The sequence below is a fragment of the Natator depressus genome, chromosome 1 (genome assembly GCF_965152275.1).
Source record: "Natator depressus isolate rNatDep1 chromosome 1, rNatDep2.hap1, whole genome shotgun sequence".
Taxonomy (NCBI): domain Eukaryota; kingdom Metazoa; phylum Chordata; order Testudines; family Cheloniidae; genus Natator; species Natator depressus.
Genome location: NC_134234.1, coordinates 10,097,297 through 10,125,097, shown reverse-complemented (window position 1 = coordinate 10,125,097; position 27,801 = coordinate 10,097,297). Strand labels below are relative to the sequence as shown.

The window sequence follows — 27,801 nt, the reverse complement described above, 5'->3', positions numbered from 1 at the left end:
TGTCCAGGGCACAGCTGGGATTGTACCACCGGCTTCCCCAGTCTGGGCACTGCCTCTTGCCATTCACCCACCTTTGCTGCATGCTGGCCTTAGCACAGCACAGCTCACGAGCTGGCCACTGGATGGGAGAGTCCACTAAGGGGTTAACCCTGCTCCAGCTTCTGGCGTCTCTTGGCAGATCCAGCCGGTGAGGAGCTCCGCCCCGGGATCGACTAGCCAATGAGCAGTCTTCCAGCCGGAGGGCAGGTGTGCTGCAGCATTGCATGCTGGGTATGGGCCCCACCAAGGCCAGGCTCACACCAATTTTTCCCTGACTTTTGCCACCCTAATAAAGACACTCGGTGCTTCTCATAAAGTGGTCTCCCCAGTGATCCTCACAACAGCCCTCTGAGCCAGGGCAGCATGGTTACTATCCCCGTACACTGAGAGGGAAACTGAGGCACATACAGACCACACGACTTGCCCACAGCCAGTGTCAGAGCTGGGGTTAGGGCTCAGGAATTGCTGGCTCCCGCTCCCACACACACAGCACAGGAGCAGACCTACAGAGAAGACGGGTAAGTGTTGCAAGAAACCCACAGGGCACGTAGGACTCGCTGGTTGTCACTATTCTGCACACGACCACACAGAACAACCACGGAGACAGCCGGCACATAACTCTTATTCTCCTGCTCTAATGACAAAGGCTCCCGCTTCATGAGCTAAAGGAGAATCTCCATCAGCAGTGTAAGGGCTATGACACACAGTGGAGGATGGCTGATTCCCTCCAGTAGAAGGCAGTTGTGCACAAGTCACTGCAGCAGCACCCCCGCAAAGCAAGACAGGTGGGCCAGGCCGCAGGATCGGCAGCATGCGTGACACTAGCAATCACATCACTGATGAGGAATAAATCACCAGCAGTGCCACAGGGGCTCATGTAAATGGCAGGCACGAAATGGGCAAGCTGCCAGCCCCGGTGTGGATTTCACCTGCCCTGCCCAGGGGATGGTCAGCACTAAGCTCTTTATCTCTGCCTGTGGGGGCCTTTTTAGTGTATCCTGGCATTTGAACTGGGGGGGCACAGGGTTCATGACCGAACCCCCTGAACCACTTTCCCAAAGCTGGTTATTACCCTTCAGGGACTAGAACCCCCTTGAATTTCTATGGCTCCTTCCATAGCAAAAGCTCCCAGAGCATTGGATGAGCAGCACCATCAAAATGCAGCTGTCTCTGGAGTGGAGCACAGCATCCCACCCACACACAGCAGTGCAGGGAGACCTGATCTCTCTAGGTCAGGGCTAAGGTGCATTGGTGGGGGAAGGCTGCATTCCCACTCTGCCCGTTCTGTGGCCAGAGGACGTCAGTTTCTGGGATCACTGAAACCGGTGCCTTTGAGGAGCACTCGACCCCCGTAGAACAGCTGTGAGTAACTCCTCGGTGGGCAGCCTGGCTGTGGAGCTGCCGGGTCTCTCCTGCAAGAGGCTGAGCACCAAACGGCAAGCTAGAGCCCGGGGAAAAGAAACAGCCTAGAAATCCAGACCGTGTTTTAAAGCTGTATTCCTAGGACCCCGCTGCCATGACGTTACAGTCCCAGAGAAGAATATGGAGTGGTAGGGTTAGACACATGTCCGCTACTGGGCCTTCCCCTGCCATTGACCTAGGAACCTTACACGGCCAATGCCTGGCATAGTTGGGGGGGCATTAGCCAGATGTATCTAAGTGCCCTGGCAGGTCTCGCCGCCCCATGGCATGGCAGGTGCACGCTGTGTGGCAGGGCACATTGAGCAGCAGGACTGGTGATGACCTGCCTGGTGCAGCCGGCTGCATGTGTGTCCCACCTGGCCATGCCCTGCCCATTCAGCTGTACAGCCATGGCACGATCTGCCACATGGCGGGGGCATCTCTACCCGGATGAGCCTAGTGCACACACCCACCACGGGCTGTGCCCTGCGCTCCCAGCAGGGGCCTCTGCCCCTGCCAGCAAACGCTCAAAAGGCACGAAGATTATTTGGGGTGACAAACGAACTCCATGGCTCGCGTGGCAGAGCAGGCCGAACTCAGAGGATCAGGTTCCCCCCCGAGCCCTGCTTTGCCATTGCCCATGTGGAATCAGGGGGCGGGCGACTCCTAGTCACCGAGCACTGGGCGGGCTGAACCTTGTATTTGATGCCTTCTTTGCTAGAGTACTGAATCCATCAGCAACCACAGCCCCCTTCCTCGCTGCGTCTGAGCCAGGCACAGCCTCTCTGGGATCATTAAAGGCAAAGCCTCTGCAGAGGGTAGATCAGGGGATTGGACCCGCCCCAGGCACGGTTTAGAGCCAGCTAGCAGAGGCAGGAAGGGATGGAGAGGAGACAATAGCTCAGTGGCTCACTCCTGGGGAAAAGTGCCCAGGGACTGTGCCTGGAGCCCACAAGGCTGGTGTCTATGGCTCTTGGCTTGGCATGACTGCCCAGGCCATGGAGATGGTGTCCCAAGGGGCAATCCCTTATTCCCAAAGCAGCCCCCTCTCCTAGTTCCACTGCAGTTAACAGGAGCTTGGCCACAGACTGCACTGGGTCCAGGATCTCACTCCTCTGCCCCTCGGGCAGTTAGCCTTAGTCACCTGTGGGAGGCACCGATTGGTCAAGGTGGATTATTGGGGTTGGAGCAGAGCCTAGAGACCCGGCTCATTAATCCCTTGCGTATGTCTACACTGCACACTGAGCCCAGGCTCTGACTCGGGTCGGAGCTGAGCTCCACTTCTGTCCACACACGTGAGCCTGACTTGGGTCAGCAAGGACTCCGGACTGCGTCCTCGGACCCTGCTGGGGGGTGGGTCAGAGTCCGAGTCCCGCTGTGATTCGGTTCCAGGCCCCATCGTTCTGCAGTATGGACGCAGCTCAGGCCGCAGACCCAAGTCAGAAGCGGGGCGTCGGGCCATGTGGACGCGTTAGCATGGCCGAGAGGCCCAGCTCCGGTTTACAATGCAGCGTGGCACTCCAGAGCAGGTTTGGAAACGCCGAGTCCTCACACCCGGGTCCCACAGACAGCGGGTTTCAATGGAGGGTGGACAGCCCCATGGAGTCCGGGCCCCCAGATGCATGAGTGAGTAGGTCACCCCCAGCCTCAGGGTTAAATGCCGGGCACAAACTGCTCCTCCCCCTCCCGAATGTCCCATAGCTGGAGTCCGGTGGATATTTCTGCCCTTCACAGGCCCGTTCCTGCGGACGCTGGCCCTGTAGCTTCCCGCTCCGGCGGTCGGAGATAGAAAACTTGCCCTTGGTTTTCTAATCTTCCTTTTACAAAATGTCAGCGCCCTGTTAAGTGCCCCGGCTGCCGTTCGGGGGCTGAGTTCCTAGAGGAGGCAGAGGTCTTCGGAGAGCGGCAGACGCGGCTTCTAACCCCACCCCGGCCCCTCCAGGGGCTTTTCCACTCTGCAGCCCTGGGCTGCTTCGGTCTGGGGAAGCTGAACAGTAGGGCTGGTATCCCCTCTGGACTCCTCCCCAGGCCGGCACCACGCTGAGCACTACTGCCAGAGCACCACCTTCTTCGCCTGGTCCACGCTCACAACACACCGGCCCGAGAAGCACCAGGCCACGGCATTCACGGAGGCCCTGGATGAGGGACAAGGACACAGGCAAGGAGAATGAACAGGACGCTAATAAGGATCTGCCCTTCCCATACAGGGCTCTCTAGTAGTGCCACGGGGGTAGGGATGCTGTTAACCCAGTGGGCAAACTGAAGCACGGGTAAGTTAAGTGGTTTGGCCAAAGCCCTGGAGGGCTTGGGCCGGAGTAGAATGCAGGAGTTCCTGGCTCCTAGTCCTGTGCTCACACCACTCTCCCGTCACTGAAAGAGGAGCAGTTACTCCAGGAACGATGGAGATAGTATGACAGTCAACTGAGGAGGCAGATCTGTGAATGGCGTAAACCAGCACAGCTTCACTGACCCCTGATTTATCCCAGCTGACCCCTGATTTACCTAAGGTACTATGGAGGCAGGGAGGCCTAGTGTCAAGAGCACCTGCACAGATGTTAGGAAACCTGGGTTCTAATCCTGGCTCTACCACTGGCCTGCTGGATGACCTTGGGCAAGTCACCTCATCTCCCTGTGCCTCAGTTTCCCCCATCTGGGATATTAATCTTCTTCATAAAGTTCTTGGAGAGCTCTGAATGAAAAGTGCTCTATAAGAGCTAACTATTATTATTATTAAGAGGTGCTTTCACTAATAGCACTGGTATACTGGGAAGGCTTGTGTCTTAAAATAACCTTGTAAGAAACAGTATTATACAAATGGGGAAACTGAGGCACAGAGCAGTTAAGCGATCACATATTGAGTTGGTGGAAGAGCAGGGCACGGAAGCTAGGCATCCTGGCTCCCAGTCCCCTCCCTTAACCACTGGGTCACCCTCTCCTCCTTCCTAGCAGCATAAGCTCAGTCACCCAGCACCCAGATCTGTAAAGCCTCCACTGTGGATTAAAGCACTGCCCCTTGCAAGTCTCGGGGCCAGGGGAGAAGGACGTGGGCACGGGGAGGATCCCACAGTACGGCCTGCAGCACAACTGGCTCTGGTCCTGTCTGCTCCCCCGCAAGGACCCTTGGAAAGGAGATGAAGACGGAGGCCTGCAGGGAGGGGGGGGATCCGTGGGGGCTGTCAGGACCCCATGACACACTCACTATGGTGGAAATAGTTTCACCCCCACTCTCTAAAACTCCCCAGCGTCCAGTGCACTAACCCTGCACCCTGTTTTCTCAGGCTCTGGCTGAGCAGGGGCTGCAACAGGATCCATCCACCCCTCCCCCAAAATGTGGGCCCCTCCAGGAACGTCTGGGGTGCCCTAGACAGGCCTTTCTACAAACCCTCTTTCCCAGGCTCCCTGCCCCGGCCAGCCCACTCCCCCAGATTCACCTTGATCGGTTGTATCCCAAGAGCCTGGTCTGTTCCCAACTGGGCCATTGCTCTGCATTCCTTCCCCATGGGAGCAGTCCCAGCAGGCTCCCCTCCCTCCTGATCTGACCCTCTGCTGCCTCTGGGGCTGCCCCATACCCAGGATCCTGGTTTAATGCACGCAGCCTAGACCCTTTAGGACAGCAACCCGCCCTAGGGGCCAGCAGAGCGTCACCTGTGCTCCCCAGACAGGATCGTTTCCAGTTTCCCGCTCTCCATGTTCCAGAGGTAGAGGGAGCCATCTGAGGAGCCCACCAGGGCGTAACTCTTATCAGGGCTAGAGGGGCAGCAAGGAACAGAGAAGAGTGTAAGCTCAGCATGCAGAGACTCCTCCGCTGGTTCTTTGATACTGGCACATGACATAGGGACTCCAGTCCAGAGAGGCACAGAATCCACTCCAGGGTTTGGGAGCTGCATCCAGAGAAGTACATTGAGACGAGAGAGTGCAGCAAATCTGTGGAACTCCCTGCTGCAGGAGGTTGCTGCTTAACCAAAAGGGCTGGAGAGTTTTAGAGTCTCTAATGGCCACAGCTCCGCAAGCCCAGGGCAGACTAAGGGTAGCTGCAGCCCACGTTCCAGGCTGTTCATTCTTCACCCGCAGGCACCAGCAAAGAACCTCACGAACCTCCCTCTCCCCCTGAAGTACAGCCAGGGAATAAACTGAGCGGCAGGTGGGAGACAAGGACAGCAGAATAGCCACGACAACAAGCAGAAGCCATCCACCTAGAGCGTGCGATGGAGCCACTGACGGGGCTGGACAGGGAGCTAGAGGCAGGAGCTGGCTGGTTTAGCATCCCCGCTGTAGACAGCCTGGCCCCGGGCCCTTTGCCTGGGTGCAGCTCACAAGCCATAGCATCTCTGAGAGACCCCAGCAACGGGTCCGTAAGGAACCTGCAACACTGGCCTGGAGTGGAAGGAAAGGGGGCGGGAGCGAACGGACCACGCAGGGGACAATCCTGCCCCAGAAGGGCAGATAATATGAGGGTCCAGCCCAGACTCGGGGGGCCTTTTATGAGGCTCAGTGTTCACAATGCTCGCAGTCCCATTGAACCCCCATGGGAATCCACTGCCCCCAGCCATCAGCAGGGTCCCCGCCTCCCTGGGCTTCATGGCACCTGGGTAGTCAGAGAATCCAGGCACTGGTGGAAGGGGCATGTACAGAGACTTGGAGAAGGCCCTGCCAGCGCAGTGCCCATGCAGCCCAGGGAGAGAGCCAGCCCTTCCATCACCCAAACCCCCAGCCACTGGGGGGGTCGGAGGCTGAGACGGGCACTTTGAACCCTCCCCTAGGCAGCCAGCACGGCTCACTGAGCAGCTGCCACACGGGCCGCTAGCTTCCAAGCGGGGGGAGGCTGCTATCGACAGTGTTAGAATTGGGTAGCCTCTGGGTACGTCTACACTGCATGCTCGCTCACGCCAACAGCAGCAGTGGGCATGGTGGCCCAGGCTAGCAAACAGAGAACAAGCCACCAGGGAGCCTGGCTGCAGACTCCGACTGCTCACCCGAGCCACCCCGTCTACACTGCTGTCGTCTCCCACACTAGCTAGATTAAAGCAAGCCCAGCTGCGCCTTCCCGTGCTACAACCCTGCCTTCGCTCGCAGTGGAAACGCACCCGCTGGCCCAGCTGCTACCTGGGCATCCAGCCCAAAGCCCCCTTGAGGCTAATACAGGCCCTACATTACTACTCCGCTGCACAGTGGCCACCCACCAGCAGCTACCGGAGCTGGTATCGTCCGCTCACCACTTTTTCTCCTCTGGATCAAGTCCTGGCTCTGACCCTGCTCTTCCACAGACCCGGGTCCGGCCCCCCTGCCGCTGCCAGGTGCGGAGATGTCCCACCGGGGACGCCTACCACTCCTGCGGTCTGCAGGTCGCAGTTCTGCTTGCACCGGCAGAGGGCGCCGCTGTGCCGGCTCAGACAGGAGCTCCTCCAGCTGGCACAGCCCATTTCCCCCAGCACCACCGGCCCGAAGTTCAGCACGGCTCCCGCTGGCCGATCCACTGGAACCAGGGACAGTCTCCCCAGGGATTTCAACGTGGATCGGCCCATGCGCCGGAGGACAGCCAGGAATAATCCCGGGCGGGCTGGGGCAGGGATGCACTGCCTGATCCATTGCTCCCTGCCATGCAGGGTGCTGCTCCAGGAGGCCCGGCCCTGCCGGCGAGCAGCGATGCTGCCGGAGAGGCACTGCCGGAGTGACACTGCAAGCCCCAGTCCTCAGGGAAGACAAGGGGGCTAACGCAGGGTCCTTTGGCTTTTGCTAAACCATCGGAGAGGACAGACTGTGTCTGAATCAGCAACCCCTCCGGATGCCCTTGTCACACGCCGCAGGACGGGAATGGCCCCCGGGGAATCACGGCGATCGCATGCACTCTGCCCCCGCAGCCATTCACCCGGCCTCAGGGGCCACAGGTAAGACAGAAGGGCCCAATCCTGTGAGGGGGGGGAGGGCCTTTAACGTCCCACAAACACAATGGGTAGGTGTGGGGAGCAGCCCCTTGCAAGAGGTGCTCAGCACTACGCAGGATGGGGACCACAATGGCACAGCTTGGTGGGATCAGGCCCAAGATGGACAGAGAGGATCCGGGGAGTATACACAGGATTGGGCCCAGACGGACACACAGGACCCAGGAATGTATGCAGGATTGGGCCCAGATGGTTGCAGCCTAGTGGGGGCAAAGGATCCTGGGAATTTATGTATTTTAAACAGATCTTCTGGCCTTTGAACCAGGGATTCTTCCCGTGTCAGGTATTTCAGGGCGCCCTGATTGTTTGGCCCCTTTTTCTTCAAGACTCAAACTCCCACCCCGTGTCAAAGGCTAAAATAATGTTTCTGTTCAGACATTAACTCAGCACTCTGGGGGGCAAAGGGGGCAGGAACAACTGGAGGGAGGGGGACTCACAGCCCTCCCAATGCTCCTCCCTCCTGCCCTGTGTTAGGATATAGATATTCAGACCTGTCTGTAAAGGCCTGTACTCTAAGAATTTAGGTGTATTCTTATCACTTGGCTAGTTATAGAGATATAAAAGAAAATCAAAATCACGGTCTGCTGGTGTAAGGGCCTTCTCCTACTGTGACAGTCTGAGGCCCTGTTCTGAGGCTGAGATCTTTGGCTAAGCAACAGAGGCAGCCATAAGCTGGGAAGCGACCGGTCACCTCCTCACATCCCAAACTAGTCACATTGAAAGAAGGTGCTATTGGGCTGTTAGGAATACAATTCTGTCCTGATAGTGCCTATCACCTCCAGAGAAAGGGAAGTGCCTAGAAGATGTAAAAGGAAACTTAGTTTGATAGCATCCTGTCTGGCAAGAACTCACTTATCAATAGCTGGGATGTGAAATCCTCACTTCTGTTTTGTTTTGTCATCATAGTTCCCACTTTGCTATTGTTTGTCTGTATAAACTCTGTCTTGTTCTGTGATTGTTCCTGTCTGCGGTATAACTAATTATGCTGGGTGTAAACTAATTAAGGTGGTGGGATATAATTGGTTACATAATCATGTTACAATATGTTAGGATTGGTTAGTTAAATTTCAGGAAAATGACTGGTTAAGGCATAGCTAAGCAGAACTCAAGTTTTACTATATAGTCTGCAGTCAATCAGGAAGTGGGTGTGGGGGGGGAAATTGGAATATCTTTTGCTAAAGGGGGAAATGGGAACAGGGAATGGGGGTGGGGAAATTGGAATCATGTTTGGCTAAGGGCAGGAATGGGAACAGGGACACAGGTGTAAGGCTCTGTGGTGTCAGAGCTTGGAAGGGGGACACAAAGGAAGGGAACTGGAATCACGCTTGGTGGAAGTTCACTCCAATAAACATTGAATTGTTTGCACCTTCGGACTTCGGGTATTGTTGCTCTCTGTTCATGCGAGAAGGACCAGGGAAGTGAGTGGGTGAAGGAATAAGCCCCCTAACACCCTGCAGCACCCCCTGCTGGCCAGTCCTGGGCCCTCCTGACCAATCACTGCCAAGCCCGCAGGAAGGAGGCGGGGCTAGCTCTGTAGCGAGGGTAGCTATCCCTGGATGAACCAGCCAGCTCTGTTCCTGGGTCAGCACCTGCCTGATCCTGGAGGGAACAGATCCTTGCTCTTCGGCGGCAAGTCTCTGGCTCCAGCCAGCTCGTTCCTGTTAGCCGAGGGCCGCGTTGAGGAAGAGGCGCGCCCGGTTGCGGCCGTTTCTTTACCGCAGGCAGGATCGACGGGGAGCTGGGGGGTGCTGGGTGAGAAGTGGGGGCCGTGCTCCTGAAAACCACTGCCCGGGGCTGGGCTTTCAAAGGGGGCGCGAGGCCAGGTGCCCTTAACACGGAACAGGAGCTGGGGACCCGGCTCCTGGCCAGGTTCGGCTGCCCTGACACCCCGTGTAGGGGGCAGAGCAGAGTTCCCCTGCCAGTCCTGTGGCTGCCCATTGGGAGGCCAGCTGTGGCCCGGAGCGGCGTGGGGCCGACCCCTGTAGGGATGACCCTGCCCTGGCCCCACGGAACGGGACTGACCAGGCCAATGGGCCTTTTCCATGGGACGTCTGCACTCGGTGCTGCCGGCTCGGGACCTCCCGAGGCTTTAGGTGGACGGAGGGAGGGGGGCTCAGACACCACAGTGGTGGGCTCCTGAGGGACACCTGAGAGGTCAAATTCGCATGCCCACCAGGGCCCGCTTAGCACTGCGTTCCTTAAGCCCATGGGCTCACTCCTCCCCCCACGTAGCCCGCGGCACATCCCCCAGGGGCGAAGAGCTGCCCTGCTAACGAGATGAGAACGTCGATAGCAGCCTCTGATCCAGCCCAGGAGATCAGCGGCCCGGGGCGAGAGGGCTCCGATTCCTCCGGCCCGCCCGCTCTCCAGCATGGAGCCAGCTGCCTGGCTTAGAGACGGGGAAGAGCCATTGCAAACCCCCCTATGGGAGGCCTGGGGGGCCGGCGACTGCCACGGATACTGGCAAGGGAGCAGGGCTGGAGAGGCAGGGCAGACCCCCAGCTGAAGAGTCCACGCGGTGGGAAGCAGCCCTGTGGCTTTCCAGGAGAACGCAGGGCCCTGCTCTTGGCAGGATGCGGGAGGAGCTGCCCACGGGGAAAGCTGCCAGCAAGCTCCTAGGGGCTCCCCCTGGTTCCTGGGATTCCTCCTCCAGGGTCAGGTGGGGGAGCTCACCTGGGGCCTGCTTGCACCCCGGTCAGGGTCAGGAGCAGGGTGAAGGCATTTGGGGAAGGAAGAATCACTGGGTAGGGTCCATACAGCCCAGAAAGGGGAACAACGAGACCCGTTTCGGCCTCCAGATCCCACCCTGTCCAAAGCTTGGGCTTTGCGGTGATGGGGGGAACGGGGTCAGAGACACTTCCCACACCGAGATCCAGATGCAGCCACAGACTGGGGTGTGAGCAGAGTTCAGGTCAAGGGCGAGGAGCACTGGCAGAGCTGGGGGTGGGGAGGCCCAGGACTGGGACAGCAGGGTCTGTGGGGCAGGAGCGAGGGGCGAGGGGCACTGGCGGGGCCGGGGATGGGGAGGCCCAGGACTGGGACAGCAGGGTCTGTGGGGCGGGGGCGAGGGGCACTGGCTGGGCCGCTGGTAGGACGCTTGCCCATTATGTGCCTGCACTAGGCCCCGCTCGCTGGCACTGTGGGTCCTTCTCTTGCTTGACCCCGGAGCTCACAATAGCCCAGACCACGTCAGGAGATGGGCAGGGCTTGGCACTGCAGATCTGCAGCTCCATTCATAACCATGTGCCCTCGTGCGAGGAATCCCCCTCCCAGTGACCCCTGTGGGAGGTGTCCCCTTTATCACCCTGTGGGCGGGCCAAGCCTGCGCGACGATGTGTACAGCTCCAGGCATAGCCAGCACCCCCACCCCCGCTCACCTGAAGATCGCCTTCGTCCAGTCCGAGCCGCACTTGAAGCCGTCAGCCCTGCAGACACAAACCGTCCCTGGTGAACGTGTATCGCTCCCTCGCGAAGGGCGACAGCTCCCCTAGGGACACGCCTGGGGCTGGGGCTCAGAGACCCACAGTGGGGCGGGGACAGGCTCCGCTGCTCAGTACAAGCCGCCCTGGGGAGAGCTGCTGGCTTGTGGGGCAAAGGGCCAGGCTCTGGGTTTGGACACAAGATCCCTGCAACGTCAGGGACCTGACACCAACACTCCGGCTTCCAAGCCCTGGGCAGCCAGCTGCAGACACGGGATGGCGCAAGCTTCTTCTGACGGGGTAACACCAGCATCTCTGCCAGGCCCCGAGGACACTGGGGTGGCATCACCCATTTGGGCCTAGGCCCCTGCGGGCTGAGACAGCCACTCGCCCAGCTGTGATGAGGAAACGGGGGAGTGGCAAGTCTTGCCCAGCGTTGCCCCTCAGGCTCTTGGAGGAGCAGCGCAACTGGCTCTGGAGGGGCGACTTCACCCAAATTAGGGTGCTTTGGGCTGTGGGCGGGCAGGACGCAGAGCTGGGTTCAATTCCCAACTCTGCCACTGGCCCTGCTGGGTGGCCCTGGGGAAGTCATGCCCCCCGTGCCTCAGTTTCCCCGGAGAACGCCGTCCTATCAGCAGCCTGAGGACTGGTGCGATCTGCAGCTGCTAAGACAGATCAGGGCAGGAACGAGGGGTGCCTGAGCAGGACTGGGGGCTCTCGGGGTCAGGGTCCCGTCCGCCGCTCACCGGAACACCTGCCGGACATTGTTCATCTTCAGGTCAATGACCTTCAGCGTGTTGTCTCTGGAGCAGCTCAGCAGGTGCATCTGGTCCTGGCTGATGTGGAGGGAGGTGACCTTCCCCTCGACCGGGATCACCTCTGTGCATCGGGGCCCCCTGGAGCACAGCGGGCCAGGGGCTTGTTAGCGCACCAGCGACGTCGCCGTCCCGCGGAGAACCCACCCAGGGTTCCCATACCCAGGGGCTGCCCGCTCCCGAAGACCCACGTGGTTCAGAACCACCCTGGTGCTCCATTCGGATCCCCGCTTCCAGGACTCCCACACGCCAGAGGCCGTCAATTACATTCTGTCCCTGCTGATCTAGGAACCGCCCGGCTCCATTACGGGAGTTAATTACCCGGACAGATCCGTTGCTAGGGAATGGACGAGCCCTCCCCACGGGGCGCGGGGAGCCACCAGGATGTCCAGTGGGCAGCCCACCGGGTATGAATAGCCCAGGGGAGTGACAGACATGGCAGCAAGACACGTGGCAGCTTTAGCGCCGACTCGCCGAGCCGGGGGGGACGATGCGCTCAGACGCCGGGTGAGCAGCCAAACCCCCAGCCACTCTGGATTGTGACCCGTCCGCTGCGGTGCACACCGGTCGTCTTGCCCATCCCACCCCCTTGCGGCTGCCAGGGGGGACGAGGCACCGAGTGCGCCAGGCCCCCCTTCGCGCCTCGCTGCCCCAGCTGGCATCATCCCACTGGAACCCACACACACCTGGGCCAGGCCCAGACGAGCCGTCCCAGAGGCACCACTTCCCAGCCCCAAGCGGGACGGACACAGAGCCTCTGAGCATTAACAGACTGCACCCACGGCCCCACATGGAAAACGCATCTCCAAGATCTCAGAGGGGAAACTGAGGCACAGAGACATTGAGCAACTTGCGCAGGGAGCCAGGAATCTCCCCAGTTCCAGTCCACAGCCGTAACCACCAGGCCATCCCAGAAAGGCCGGTCTGACAATATCCAGGAGGGGGGCTAACTGCTTAGCAGCCCACTGAGGGGCAGCAAGGCCTCCCGGACGGAGCACAGGCCCCGGAGCGACTCCTGAGTTCTAAACCCGGCTCCAACACCAACTCCCTCTGTAGCCCCTGGCTGAGACACTTAGCCAATCCATGCCTCAGTTTCCCCATCTGTGAAACAGGGAGAATGAACAGCGCCCTCACTGGGCAAGCTGACCCCAGGATAGACAGGTCTGAAGTTGGGCAGGGAGGTGTTTCTAGAACTGCAGGACGGCGCTTTATCCTGCTTCTTTCCCCAGTGCCAAGCAAAGGGGGCCAGAGACCCCAGGGGCCCAGCTGGTGGCTTAACCAGCTGAGGCTCCTTGCCTGGCAGCTACCTCGCCCAGGGAGGGGAGTCACCTGCTGTCCCAGAAGCGGATCTTCTTGTCGTGGTGGCCGCTCACAATGACGTTGTCACAGCACACCACGTCATTGCAGTAGGAGAAGACGTTGATGGTCCTGCAGCCTGCAGGGACAGCACGGCCGTGAATGATGGGGGCGGGGGGGGGCGGCGAGGCTGGCGGGGCAGTGCCAGGGCACCGGGGGCTCTGCTATGGGCCGTGCTACCTCACAGAGAATACCCTTTACCCACAGGGAGAACACTGACCGTTCATAAGGGAGCACTGTGCCAGAGAGCACCACCCGTCTACTCCCTGGCATGGCCCACACTGCACAGGGGAGCAGGGCCTGCATTGCGTCCCATGCACCAGACCCGAGTTCAAATCCCAGACGACGAGCTCACCTGGGACGGGCCCGGTGGGCTGCGACCTGGGGTAGGTAGCAGAGGTTCTGGGTGGCTCGGTGCCTTGGGCAATCCCCGCTCAGGCCGGCCTGGCCAAACCACGGCTACCCTCAAACCGCCCCCTTGTTACGTCTTGGCTCGGCTCCCGCTGTGGGTTTGGCCAGCGCCCAGCAAATGGGGCCCTGATCTAATGGCTCTTCGAGGGCGATCGCAATGTGACTAGTAGCCCCAGGGCTGGAAAGGCCGGAGCTGAACTCCAAGAACGGGGTGGAAACCCGCAGCCAGGGATAGGGGAAGTCCAGGGCTGGCGTGACAGCGGGTGCTGCAATGGCACAGCCCCCGCTCCGGCAGCTCCCCAGATTTCCCGGGGGGAGGGGGTCCCCACAGCGAGGAGGCCCAGCAGTTCTGTGCCCGCAGGCGAGGGGCGTAAAGACAAGGGGCACGAAACTCCCAGCACCGGCCCGCCATGCCGGGGACGCACCCCCAACCGTCTACACTAGCTAGGTGGCTACTTGGCTCTCACCATGGTCACAGCTGGAGGGCCAGAGGCCATCAGTAACCACGGCGCTGCCTGCTCCTAGCACCCTCCTCTGAGGCCTGCCGTGCTCTGCAAATACAGCAGCCCAAAGGCAGCCAGCTTTGGTCCCCCCTCCCCTCCCCCAGTCTGTTGATCCACCTGCTCCAGATTGTCCTAACCCCAGCGTGTGAACTCCCTGGAGCAGGGACTCCCCTTGTTTCACTGCCCAGGACAATGCCCCCAACTGGGACCTCTAGAGGCCATTTCCCTCGGGGAAACTGAGGCACGGGGCAGTGGAGCATGTTGTCCAGTGGGTGGCAGGGCTGGGAATTGAACCTAGGCCCCCGACTTGAGTCCTGTGCCCTGGCCACGAGACCACACTCCCCCTCCTACGCCTGCGCCACGCAGCCATGGACAGCCAGCGCTTTTCTGTTCCCTGGGTGGCATTTCATCCATCCAACGGAGGAAAGCACAGCCAGCATGAGTCTCGGGCCGTCAGGTGATCAGCCGTGGCTGCTCCTCTCCCTCGTCTTTCCATGGCCGCTAGCCCCAGTTATAAAGCCACCGCATGTAAGTAACAGAGCCGAGGCAATTCATCGCCATGCAAGCCCGTGAGGATGGTACGTTCCCACCCCCCGGCCAGGGCGTGACTTTTAGCCTGTAAGGCCATGGGGGCAGGGACTGTCTCTTCCCTGTGTGCGTGGTGGCGAGCACAACGGGCCCCAATGGGGATCGGAGCCTGGGGAATTACTGTAATCAAAACAGTCACTTAGCCGGCTTTCCCAAGACACACAGGGCAGGCTGGCTCTGCTGTGGGCCCAGAACAATTCGAGACTATTAACCCAGGACTCCACACAAAGACCATAGAGAGGGTCCATAAGAACCTGCTGTAAAAGATCCACAGCCAGACCTGAGAGGTCCTGGTGGAACCACACGGTGCATCGAGACTAGAAACCAGAACCTTCTGCTCCAAAGCACAAGCCTTGACCTGAAGGGGCATCTCTGGTAGCCGCCGTAACCGTGTAACAGCCGCTGGACTAAGGCACGGGACTGGGAGTCAAGGGACCTGGCTTCTCTGCCCAGTTCTGCTACAGACCTACTGTGTGACCCTAGGCAAGTAACTTCCCCGGTCGGTGCCTCAGTTTCCCCATTCAGATTGTAAGCTCGTTGATGCAGGGACTGCCTCTCGCTTGGTGAACCTCCCTACTGCAATACAATAGTAATCCGGTGCCACTACAGAGCAGGGGGCAAACACACACTCGGCACGCCCCCAGCAGAGGTTGCTGGTGAGACACAGGACGCTACGCCCGGCAGAGTCAGGTACTTACAGGCCCCTTTGCCCAGGTCCCACTCTTTGACGGTCCTGTCCCGGCTGCCCGTCACCGCTTGGTGGCGGGTGGAGCGGAATTTGGCAGCCGTCACTTTGTCCGCATGGCCTGTGAGCGTCTCCTAGACAACAGAACAGCTGGGGATGTGAAGGGGTTTAGGGGTTTTTTATTTTATTTCCTTCCCAATAATCGAATTCTAAAAAATAAATCAAAACAAGGAAAACGAGACACAGCGGCCCTGTTACAGAAAAGCCAGCCAGCCACGGACTCGGAGAACAAGAGCCCAACGCTGCCCCCTGCTGGAACTGCTGCAGAACTGAAATGGATTGTGGGATTTTTTTAAATTACTTAAAACATTACAATCTCTCTGCAATTCCAAATAATGAACCCAATACATAGACTCCTAGACTTCAAGGTCAGAAGGGACCATCATGCCCCTTACTGGAATTACTGTCTGACCATCCAGTCTGACCTCCTGCACATCGCAGGCCACAGAACCTCGTCCACCCACTCCTGTAATAGACCCCCGAACCTCTGGCTGAGTTACTGACATCCTCAAATCATGGTTTAAAGCCTTCAAGTTACAGAGACTCTACCATTTACACTAGTTTAACCCTGCAAGTGACCCATGCCCCAGGCTGCAGAGGAAGGCGAAACCCCACCAGGCTCTCTGCCAATCTGACCCGGGGGAAAATTCCTTCCTGACCCTAAATGTGGCGATCAGTTAGACCCTGAGCATGTGGGCAAGACCCACCAGCCAGACACCTGGGAGAGAATTCTCAGTAATAACTCAGAGCCTCCCCATCTAGTGTCCCATCCCTGGTGTTTATCCCTCTGATGTATTTATAGAGAGTGATCATCTCTTCCCTCTGCCTTCTCTTGGTTAGGCCAAACAAGCCAAGTTCCTTGAGTCTCTTCTCATAAGGCAGGTTTTCCATTCCTTGGATCATCCTAGTAGCCCTTCTCTGCACCTGTTCCAGTTTGAATTCATCTTTCTCAAACACGGGAGACCAGAACTGCACACGGTATTCCAGACGAGGTCTCAGCAGTGCCTTGTACAATGGTACTAACACTTCCCTGTCTCTGCAGGAAACACTTCGCCTGATGAATCCTAAGGCTGCACTAACCTTTTTCACGGCCGCATCACATTGGCAGCTCATAGTTATCTTGTGATTGACCAAGACACCCAGGTCTTTCTTCTCCTCCTATATAGGCGGGCTAGGTTTGGAAGCAGTGGCAGAAGCCCTGGGACCTAGTTCTCAGTTACACTACAGCGCCTTTCTGTTCCCCAGGCGACATGAAGGGGGCAGAAATAGCCCCCGAAACCTTTTCCTGGCTGATGGGAGGACTTGCTTTCAGCCCTCGGCTCAGGGGCACAGCTAGAGGGCACAGCTATTCTTGGCTTCATGGGAAGCAGAGAGCGAGATGGAACAGCCCTGAGGCTGCTCTAGCTTACGCCAGGGACCAGCCAGTCCTGTTGTAACAAATCCCTAGCCAGACTCGCATGGCTCCAGGACACAGGGTGCACCAACATGGCTTGAAGCACCTCCCCCGATCCGCCCCAGCAGGAACGGGGCTGTTGAGATTGACGCCCTCACTTTCTAGACTCAGCTCAGCTGCCCACCGAGCCCTGGGAGCCCGGCCGCCGGCTTGCTGTGAGAATCCAGCGCTGAGCCGCCCCTGCAGAAAGGGGCGCGGAGCCTAGATCCGAACGTCGCGGGCAGCTCCAGCCAGCTGCTCTCAGGGGACCAATCCGCCCGCGCAGCCTGGAGACAGTCGCTTAAATCCAAGCCCTGAAAGCTTAACTGGCGACGCACGTGCGGTGCGAGGGGCCGGCACCACGCCAGCAGGGAGGGTGGGACGTGCACAGCCCGTGTGGGGAGGCTCAGCTGGGCTCTTGTTCAGGCTCCGCCCACAGATGCACGAATAGGGACAGTCGCTCCTAACCCCAGAGCCGCTGGCCCGGCGGGGCTTGGAAAGCGGCCCCGTGTGCTTCCCGGCCCGGATCCTCTACCGGGGCGAATCAGCGCAATGCTTGCAGTTTACACCAGCGGAGCAGCTGGCCCCGGGGCCTTTGACAGCAGCTGCAGCGGGGCCGGGGGGCGGGAACCATTTCAAACGATCGCACCAGACTTGGGTGGGGATTCCCGCGCCTCGCCCAGAGGCACTGAAGCCCAGAGCCTCCCAGATATCTTGGCTCCCAACTCCCAGGGGTTTCAACGGATGTTAGGAGCCTAGACACCTTGGAGCACGTGGGCCGCAAGCGCCTGCGGCCCTGCCTGAAGCCAGCGGGATCTCCAGTGTGCAGCTCCTCCCAGGACCAGGCCCTGGGTTCACGGCGCGTCATGCCGGTCGCTGCTGGCTCAGACAGCGCAGTCCCCAGCGGGGTCTGAGTGCCAGCTGCAAGGCACGGGGCACTGGGCACAGGAGGGCCGGTATTAAAGCCACCGGGCAGCCCGGCACATTAACGCGACTCCGTCCCTGCAGGAATCCTGCCTCTCCCCCATCTGTCGCTCCCCTCCCATGACAGAAGACCCCCACACACCCACCCAGCTTGCCCTCCCGCACCAGCGTTCAAGCCTGCTCCTTGCTGACCCACCCCCCCACTGGTGGGAGCACAGGCCGGGGGGGAGAGGGGAGGCGGGACACAGGGTGGTGCATGCATCTCCCTGCTACCAGGAATTCCCTTCTGCCCCCAGCCGTGTCCCCTCGCTGCTCATCCCTCGGGGCTACCCAGTGCCAAGGCAGCACCCCCTGGCAGCGAGCTATTCTCACGCACTCCATCTGTGCAGGGCTGCCGGCGGCCCGGCCCAGCAGAGACAGGTCCCACGGGTTACAAATGGTCGCTGCATTCAGCCCCAGGAGCCCTATCTGCAGAGAGGGGGCGACCAGTGACAGGGAGCTTGGCCCCAGGGGATGGTCCCAAGAGTACGGCCAGGCTCTCACCGCCTCTGAAGACCCACTGACCACACTGGGGGAATGACGCAGCCTCCACCCACTGGGCACTGCTCTCGTTCCCTGCTGGGGAACCATGTGCTGGGGGCAGAGCCAGGCCCTCTGCAGTCACACAGCACCTCCCACCTGATGGTCTCAAGCCTTTGGCAGGTACCCAGGGCCAAATTCTCTGCTGGCGTAAAATGCAGCAAGGATAGCCTTGGGGATAAGGCAGAGGCATGGGAGCCAGGACTCCTGGGTTCTGTCCCCAGATGGGCTTGGCAGCCTTCGGCAAGTCACGCCACCGCTCCGTGCCTCAGTTTCCCCCTCTCACATGGGGATGCCAGCACTGACTGACCGGAGTGGGGCCAGTTTACTGCCTCCTGTAGGCCCCTCCCACACGTGCTAAATTCAAGAGAGCTCACAGGATCCATCTTCAAAGTATTCATGGGCGACCAGAAATGTGTCTGCCTGCCGACAGCATATGACCGGGTAACGTAGCTGCGGCCACCCTCCTGGAAGGATACCCTGCCTGGCAGATCTGGCGTCAGAAGAACATCCTCAGGGTATCGGCGAGGAGCTGAGAGAGACTGGGGGCACGACACCCACCCCCAGATAACCCAGCGGACGTGCGACTTCGGGGGGGCGATCCCTGGCGGCCCTCAGTCCTTGCCATCTCCCCGTAGCTGTCTGGATCATTCCCCGGTTGGCAGGGGATATTCACCCCCCCACACATACCCTCCCGAAAAGCAGGGACCCAGACAAGACCCCGCAGCACTTACTTTGGATTTGCAGTCCCCGAGACGCCACAGCTGTGCTGCATTGTTGTACGCCGCCGCCAAGATCTGGCAGCCCTGAAAGAGGAGGAAGAGGGAGTTGACAGGAATAGGCCGGGGAGTTGCAGCGTGAGCGGGGAGTCCTGCCCTCGGCGGCGTACAGAGCCACCGGTCCTCGGCACCTGGGATCACGGAGATCTGGCAATGCCACGTGTGCGCAGTTAGCGTGGTCCGTGCCTCGCCGTGGGGCGCTCATTCCGGTTGAGACCGGGACAAACGACTCCTGCACAGAACCCGCCCGCTGCTTTTCCTTGTGGTGGGGATAATCGCCGTGCCCGGGGCAGGCTGGATTCAGCCGCTGCCTCTCTAGCGTGAAGAGGCCCCGGGAGGGCCTGCAGCCCGCTGATCACGTGGAGACCAGTGCGATCATCTAGGCAGCCTGGATCTTCCACCTGAGCTGCCTCCCCGCATCCTGCCCCATCTACCTTGCAGCCTTCTCCCCCTCGGTTAGTCCCCTGGTTCATCCCCTTTCCCATGCTGTGGGGTGCCCCCTTCCTGGCCAGCCCTGTCTCCTCATTGCCCCTTCCCCCCTCCCTCTCTCCCCACTTCCTGCCGGCTCAGTCCATGGGAGAACGGAGGCCAGCACAGGATCACTGTCACTGCGGGGGCGGTGGGGGTGAGCGCACTGGGAGGGATCTAGCTCTAGTTCAAACAGGAGCCAGTTGCGGGGAGCTGCATAGAATCATAGAATATCAGGGTTGGAAGGGACCTCAGGAGCTCATCTAGTCCAACCCCCTGCTCAAAGCAGGACCAATCCCCAATTTTTGCCCCAGATCCCTAAATGGCCCCCTCAAGGATTGAACTCACAACTCTGGTCTGTGCTAGACAGGAGGTTGGATCACAGTGGTCCTGGAATCTATGAAGCTCCTGACACCATTCCTGTCGCCAGTGGGGCCGGGTGAAAACAAACAACCCTGCTCTCCTCCCAGCCATTCACACACCTCCCAATGGACAGCCCCGGCCCAAACGCACGGCCTGACCCTCCCAGACAGCGCCGGATGAGCTACCAGCGCTCACAAAGCTGGGGGAGCCGGCCCCTTCCCGCTCAACGAGGCTCTCAAAAGACCCCCCACCCCTGCCAGCTAACACCCGAGCACCGGCTGGGGGCTGGAAGAAAGCCTAGGTTTGAAGAACATTGGCTACCCTGGCCCACCAGGCACTGGCCAGCCAAGAGATGGCTTCTCTCTGCCGCCATCTAGTGCCCACGCCATGCAAAGGCTCCTGCATTGCACCCCTGGTGCATGCTGATCCCAACCAGAGACAGACCCCAGCGGGGCTCCTCTATTCAGAGCCCCTTCCTGGGCAGCTGATGGCATCACAGAAGAACTGGTTGCCCGCAGCTGAGAGAGGCGGCCGGCAGGGAGAAGAGAAAGGAAGAGCTGGCAGATGTGCCATGCTCTGAGCACGAGGGCTGCGGCTGCTGCCCCCTGCTGCCTCTGTCCCGGGATCCTGGCTCAGGACTGTCCCAGCCAAGCTAGGCCCGCCAGCAGCTCCAAACAGGGCTGGCCTAGCAACGCCTCACTCACCGACGGGTCAAATTCGATGCTGGTGATGCTGCCGCTAGCCCCTTCCAAGGTCTGCAGGCTCTCCAGCCTCCCTGAGAGCGGACAAACAGCACGGTGATTAGCCCTGGGGCTGTGCGGAGAGGCGTAACGACTGCCGAGACAACGCCAATTCCTGAGCCTCTGAGGCCCTGCAAGCGCTCGGCAGCTGCGAGAATCCCATGGCGCAGAAGCTGGAGGCACCCCAAGTCAGAGGCCACTTTAAAAAAAAGAGTCTTTGACCTCTCTGTGCCTCAGTTTCCCTCTGTGTAATGGGGGCTATTTACATAGCCATGTCTCTAAGCAGAGAACACCCAGGACCTGGGGGATGCCTGGGTCTGAATTTCATGGCTCTGCCAGAGAAAGTGGAGTAGGAAAGGAAGCCCTAGGAGAGCAGCAGGTGTCCAGCCGTCAGGGCAGGGTCTGTTTCCAGGGCTGAAACGCCCCTGGAGATTTCGGGAAGGGGAAAGGAAAGGCTCTGGGTGTGCTGATGGGAAGGCGCTTAGAACAAGGGACGGAGTGACAGGTAAGTCCAAGCCAGACGCTGCAGTGATCTGACCCAGCGACCCCCGCCATCTGGAATCAGCCCGTGCGTGCACCTCCTACCGCGCCTGAGACCCGGGACACGACCCACGCGCGCCGTAGCCTGCAGCGTGACAAGGTGGGCCAAACCAGAGCCTCCCACCGCGCTCCTCTTTGCTGGCCTAAATTGTATTGCTGTGTGCTGTTTAGGAGCTGATGGGTTCCACCCCAGACATGGCTGCAGGAAAGTGACGCTCCCCTCATGTTAGAGGGGGCAGGGAAGGGCTGGGCGGTCACAGGAGGATGAATCAAGGACTCGACGCCCTTGCAGGAGTGGGGGCAATCACAGACATGACAGGATTCACCTCCCTGCACCAGGCTGTCTGCAGCTCAGTGGACCACAAGCCCAATCCACACTGGGACAGGGTATTCCCACCCGGCTAGCTGGGCTTCCATTGAGACAGGAAGTGAGATCTCAGCCGCCCTCCCGCTTGGCAATGCCACTCCCACGTTAACCTATGGCTTGGCGCGATATTCGACGCCCCTGGCCAGGAGCAGCCCACTGCCCGTTGCCGTACCTCCTGCCACGTTCCAGAGCCTGATGAGACTGTCGGCCCCGCCCGTGGCCAGCACGCCGGAGCTGGGACTGAACTTGACTGCATTCACCTCAGAGAAGTGCGCCTCCTGGAGGAGAGAAAGGAGAACTGGTGAAACCGTGAGGGCGGACGTCTCCTGGGATCAGTGACCAGGCAGCAGGTGCCACCCCTCATGCTTGGCATGGCCAGGGCAGAGGGCCTGTGTTGGATCATATTAAAGAAGTTCTGTATTAAAATCACAAATGAGTTTGATTCCCCATAGTTTAAATTCCAGGGTATTACTAATTAAGAGGTCTCTTGGGTTTTGGTACTGTTTCTCTCCCTCTATGTGTGAAACTTGCAAGCTGCTAATTGTGTTAGTACATTCTAAGACAGAATCTGTTCTCAAAGCAATTCACAGAGACTCAAAGCAATACTCTAACAACAGAAACAGCACCCAGAGACTCCCCGCCCTTTTGTTGTATTAACAATTGTGATTAAAATAGAGATAGAGGATGTATGTGGACGGATGCTTGGTGTGGATAACAACTGAATGATCAGGGAGGTGCCAGCCTAAGAATCCAGTGTCCATCGGCTGAAGAAGGCGTCAAGTGGAAATAACCAGAGGACCCCCGGAGGGCAGACTGGAATCCACCCAACAGCCTCAAGAATGGGAGAACCAAAGAACAAGATAACTTCTTGGAGCCGTCAGGAATGTGCTATCTGCTGATTGATTCAGCAACAGCATGATGAAGCAATTCCCATAGACTGGCATAGGAAGAAATTCCTATAAAAATAGACTCTTAAAAAGTGAGAACTTTGGGGTCTGATTCTGCAAACCAACTTCCAGGAGCATCAGATGAGCATCTGACAAGGCCCTGCTCCCTCCTCATGTCCAGGCCACCTGGCCAGTGGCTTGGCATGAGCAACTCTAAGGCTGGTAACTATGATGACAACCTTGCAGAACCTGTGTGTGTGTGTGTGTGTGTGTGTGTGTGTGTGTGTGAATGTGTGAATAAATATGAGATTGAATGGAATGTTATAGCTATAACTAACTGCTTACTATGATAACAACCTTGCAGAACCTGTGTGTGTGTGTGTGTGTGTTTGTATGAATGAATGAGTGAATAAAGATGAGATTGAATGGAATGTTACAGCTGTAACTAACTGCTTACTATGATTCTTTCTGTATTCACAATAAATGTGGTATTTTGCCTTTTTCCCTTTAATAAGATCCTGCTGGTTTTTAATTTATTGGTACAACATTTTGGTGGAGAATTGCGAAAGGGGGAATATTGGTAAAAAACCTCAGTTATTGTAAATATTGGTGTGCACACCGCCAGCTCTAGTGAGCTAGGCATTTCTATTAGGTTAACCAGACCTGCTGGCCTCCGAGAAGGTAGCAGGGGACCTGCTGGCCTCCGAGAAGGTAGCAGGAAAAACAGATTAAACCAGACCTGCTGGCCTCCGAGAAGGTAGCAGGGGACCTGCTGGCCTCCGAGAAGGTAGCAGGAAAAACAGATTAAACCGGACCTGCTGGCCTCTGAGAAGGTAGCAGGGGACCTGCTGGCCTCCGAGAAGGTAGCAGGGAAGAACAGATTAAACCAGACCTGCTGGCCTCCGAGAAGGTAGCAGGGGACCTGCTGGCCTCCGAGAAGGTAGCAGGGAAAACAGATTAAACCAGACCTGCTGGCCTCCGAGAAGGTAGCAGGGGACCTGCTGGCCTCCGAGAAGGTAGTAGGGAAGAACAGGTTAACCGGACCTGCTGGCCTCCGAGAAGGTAGCAGGGAGAAATAGGTTAACCAGACCTGCTGGCCTCCGGGAGGGTAGCAGGGGACCTGCTGGCCTCCGGGAAGGTAGCAGGGGAAAAACGCATAGATTAAGCTATGATTTCAGAATCTAGGCTGTGTCACTTGCTAAGTAATACCAGCAGTGACAAAGAGATTGAAATATCCATGTTAAGATGTTTAAAAGAAAACAGGGTAAGCCAGTACCAGAGGGAGGAATGGAGTCAGAAGGAACTCCAACCTCACCTTTTGTTAAAGAAATTACACCTTTTAAACAAAACCTTCAAAAATTTGGGCACAGTCCTTGGACTAAACAAGCCCTAGCTGATCTCTGCACTATTTCGGACCTAGAGGATAGATTGGCTCAGTATATCCTCATATACAAACCTTCTAGTGCTGCCAAAAGAGATGCAGCAGCAATTTGGTTGTTGTGGGAGGCATGTAAGGATTCTTCCCTCCGCTTGTCTTCATGTAAAGAGGAAAAGGCACAAACGGAAAAGGGAGCAGACAATTGGAAGGTGCTGGCTACAAATACCCAAAGCCAGCTGAAAATAGTGAAAGAGGCACTCCAGGAATACAAAAAGAGTGAAAAAGTTAACTCTGCAGAGGCTGGAGGGAGGCAGGTAAAGGGGGAGAAGGTCCTATGTATGGCACCCCCAGGCATAATTACAAAGAGAAAGAGTAAAAAAAAAAAAGTTAACTCTGCAGAGGCTGGAGGGAATTAAGCAGCTAAACTTTGTGAAAATGTTAAAAAGGAAAAGTGTTAGAGAAAGAGCATTCTTGGTTTCTTTGCAGCCATTCTGAAAGAAAAATGGGCCCTTTTCCAAAGGAATGTCTGTAAATTAGCCAGGCAAAAATAAACTGATTAAAATCATTTGACTGGACAATTTAGTCAAATTTGCTAAAAGAACATAAGAGGGTTCTATTGGAACTTAGCTGCCTCAAATGTATAAAGGGAATGTAAGATGTAAAAAAACCAGAGCAGTGTGGAAGGGATGTTAAAGAAAATGTGTATGTATCTATCTCTGTGTGTGTAAATATGTAAAGTTCTAAGGACCAGTTGGTTTTGTTTTAAATAATGCCACTAAAAATCCATTTGACTCTTTAATTCAAAGTTGCAAAACTGACAGACCTTTTTGCTAGACACAGGTAATTAGTGTTGTTTGGCTTTGGGATTTGGCATTCAACCCTTAAAAGGTAACTCAATGCTTTACAAAATTTAAAATGTTTTTAAGTTGTGGCTGCAGCTGGGCAGTCAAAATCAGGAGAATATAAAAAAAAAAAATTTTCTCGATTCTTTTTGTTTGTTTGTTTGTTTTTGTAACAAAATAACAGATGAGAGTTGTAGAAAAAAAAATTAAAAAAAACAGTGCCTCTGAAGCAACAGCAGGGGTGAGGTGCACAAAACAAAAAGAAGCAATGTGAGAAACACTGAGTCTTAAAATGGCTCTGAGTAATCAGACTGTCACTTTGATAAAGGTACATGAAACCTCTGCAAGCAAAAAAAAGGAATAGTGACACCTTATGTAAAAATGGATCTGGATAATGTTATAGAAGTTAAACTATGGAAGGAATGTGCATTTGCCCCAGAACATGTGCAGGGTATATTGTAGAAGGGGCAAAAGAAATGCAAACATACCATGCTACTTAATTAAAATGCTATTAGGGCTCCAAAGGGAGCCACAATAGGTTGGGTTTTCTTTTTCAGATTGCTGTGTGTTTTGGAAGCAGAAGTTAAAAGTAATCAAAACTCTGGTGAAAGCTGATTGTGTCCCTTTTAAGATAGAGTCTCTGAGCTGCTGATGGCTTTAAATCCAAAAGCAGGAAGCTTCTGTGAAAATGCAAATTACCTAAATGATAAAGGAAGGAAAGAACTAGCAGCACAAAGGAGCTGCAGATAAAGGACACACCTGGTCAGCAAACAAATTGCCTAAATAAAAGGCATGGGATAACAAGATAATTTTAATAAATTTAATGATAATAAGTATCCCTGTAACAACGTATAGTGTGTATGATTTTTGGAAAAACCCTTTAAGGTCGTATGGTAATGATGCTTCTCAGTTATTACCTGTAAATAAAACTTAAAGCTTAACACAGCAGGAAAAACATTATAAACTTGGTCTGCTGTATAAGAAGGAAAACTCAGGGATTTAATGACTAAACAGTGGGATAATTTCCCCATAACCCTTAAAAGATAAAAGCCATTGAAACCTGGCCCACCTATAGAACAAAAACAGGAAAATGTGGGGGCAATTCCTCTGTTTTGCCTGCAATCAGCAAGGGTATTTGTAAAAGAAATATTTTAAGCAATAATCTGCCACCCCAAAAGGGGTAGAAACATGTTCTTTTTGTCTTTCAGAAAAATCAGGAAAAGCTGATGCCAGCTGAAAAGTAACCCAATACCATGAATCTACTGTCACAATAGAAATTGTGTTTTGTGTTCTATGTTTTGTCTTGTGTTTTGTCTTGTTGCTAGCACTGTTGTGTGTTAAAAAAAAAAAAAAAAGATACTGAAGACCTGCAGGAACTTAAAAATAAATTAAGCTCTCTGTCCCAGCTACAGGACAGCCTGATACAAAAACAAGTACATGCCAACGTAGACTTGGTCCAAATTGGTCTGGGTAACCTAAAAGGCCGATGGAATCTTTAGTAATGGCTTAATACTACCACATGGCTTATCCATTAAAAAAAAAATATTAGAAATAGGAAACTACACAGCCATAGCTCTGGGATGCACTGAAATGCAGATACTTGCACGAGCTACTTTGGAACACAAAATGTTCTGCGTCATAATGGGAAATATTAAGGGTTTGATGCATTTGTTAAAACAAAGAAAGAGATCATTGTTTGACACTTATCAACATGAATGGATGCAATATGTTTCCAGTATTGTGAAACCAGACTTGTTAATGGGAGAAATTGTTGTCAAAATTGCACACCAACAGTCCCTGGAGGCAAAGGTATTGAAGGTTAACCCACTCCCCATATTACACATGGGATCCTTCTGGCTACCCTGGACCTTGAGCCAGTGGGCTGGGGAGGGAGGGAAGCTATTGGACACTAGAGGTTGTACCGAATGGACTCCTCAAAAGTGGGTGTGCCTCACCTTGCCTGTTGCCCCAGAACCTTGTAGTAAAGATACATCACTAGGATCGTGTATGTGGCATGAATTGGAATCACAAACTCAAATTGCCTCACAGTACCTTCTCTTGAATAGGCTACATAGAAAGTGACACTGACGATTATAAATCTTAGTGTCAAAAGGGGGATTATGTTGGATCATATTAAAGAAGTTCTGTATTAAAATCACAAATGAGTTTGATTCCCCATAGTTTAAATTCCAGGGTATTACTAATTAAGAGGTCTCTTGGGTTTTGGTACTGTTTCTCTCCCTCTATGTGTGAAACTTGCAAGCTGCTAATTGTGTTAGTACATTCTAAGACAGAATCTGTTCTCAAAGCAATTCACAGAGACTCAAAGCAATACTCTAACAACAGAAACAGCACCCAGAGACTCCCCGCCCTTTTGTTGTATTAACAATTGTGATTAAAATAGAGATAGAGGATGTATGTGGACGGATGCTTGGTGTGGATAACAACTGAATGATCAGGGAGGTGCCAGCCTAAGAATCCAGTGTCCATCGGCTGAAGAAGGCGTCAAGTGGAAATAACCAGAGGACCCCCGGAGGGCAGACTGGAATCCACCCAACAGCCTCAAGAATGGGAGAACCAAAGAACAAGATAACTTCTTGGAGCCGTCAGGAATGTGCTATCTGCTGATTGATTCAGCAACAGCATGATGAAGCAATTCCCATAGACTGGCATAGGAAGAAATTCCTATAAAAATAGACTCTTAAAAAGTGAGAACTTTGGGGTCTGATTCTGCAAACCAACTTCCAGGAGCATCAGATGAGCATCTGACAAGGCCCTGCTCCCTCCTCATGTCCAGGCCACCTGGCCAGTGGCTTGGCATGAGCAACTCTAAGGCTGGTAACTATGATGACAACCTTGCAGAACCTGTGTGTGTGTGTGTGTGTGTGTGTGTGTGTGTGTGTGTGTGTGTGTGTGTGTGTGTGTGTGTGTGTGTGTGTGTGTGTGTGTGTGAATAAATATGAGATTGAATGGAATGTTATAGCTATAACTAACTGCTTACTATGATAACAACCTTGCAGAACCTGTGTGTGTGTGTGTGTGTGTTTGTATGAATGAATGAGTGAATAAAGATGAGATTGAATGGAATGTTACAGCTGTAACTAACTGCTTACTATGATTCTTTCTGTATTCACAATAAATGTGGTATTTTGCCTTTTTCCCTTTAATAAGATCCTGCTGGTTTTTAATTTATTGGTACAACACCTGGGCTCAGCACATTAACTCAGCCCTCGACGTGGCCCGGCTTAGCAGAGTCACAGCTCCCATCCCATCTCTGGCACTGGCA

At 55.7% G+C, this 27,801-nt stretch overlaps 1 protein-coding gene across 1 annotated transcript in view; it reads right to left on the bottom strand.

Moving 5' to 3' along the window:
- Positions 1-213: 213 nt before the first annotated feature.
- The window catches only part of ATG16L2 (autophagy related 16 like 2), a 62,660-nt gene continuing 35,072 nt past the window's right edge, over positions 214-27,801 (bottom strand). The window contains exons 10-18 of the mRNA XM_074954565.1: positions 21,581-21,686; positions 20,466-20,536; positions 18,886-18,957; positions 15,170-15,290; positions 12,943-13,048; positions 11,545-11,694; positions 10,757-10,804; positions 5,086-5,187; positions 214-3,575 (exon numbers count right to left, since the gene is read on the bottom strand). Of these exons, the coding sequence (XP_074810666.1) occupies positions 3,488-3,575; positions 5,086-5,187; positions 10,757-10,804; positions 11,545-11,694; positions 12,943-13,048; positions 15,170-15,290; positions 18,886-18,957; positions 20,466-20,536; positions 21,581-21,686 (864 nt within the window). The 3' untranslated portion in view covers positions 214-3,487. The remainder of the gene's footprint in view (positions 3,576-5,085; positions 5,188-10,756; positions 10,805-11,544; positions 11,695-12,942; positions 13,049-15,169; positions 15,291-18,885; positions 18,958-20,465; positions 20,537-21,580; positions 21,687-27,801) is intronic.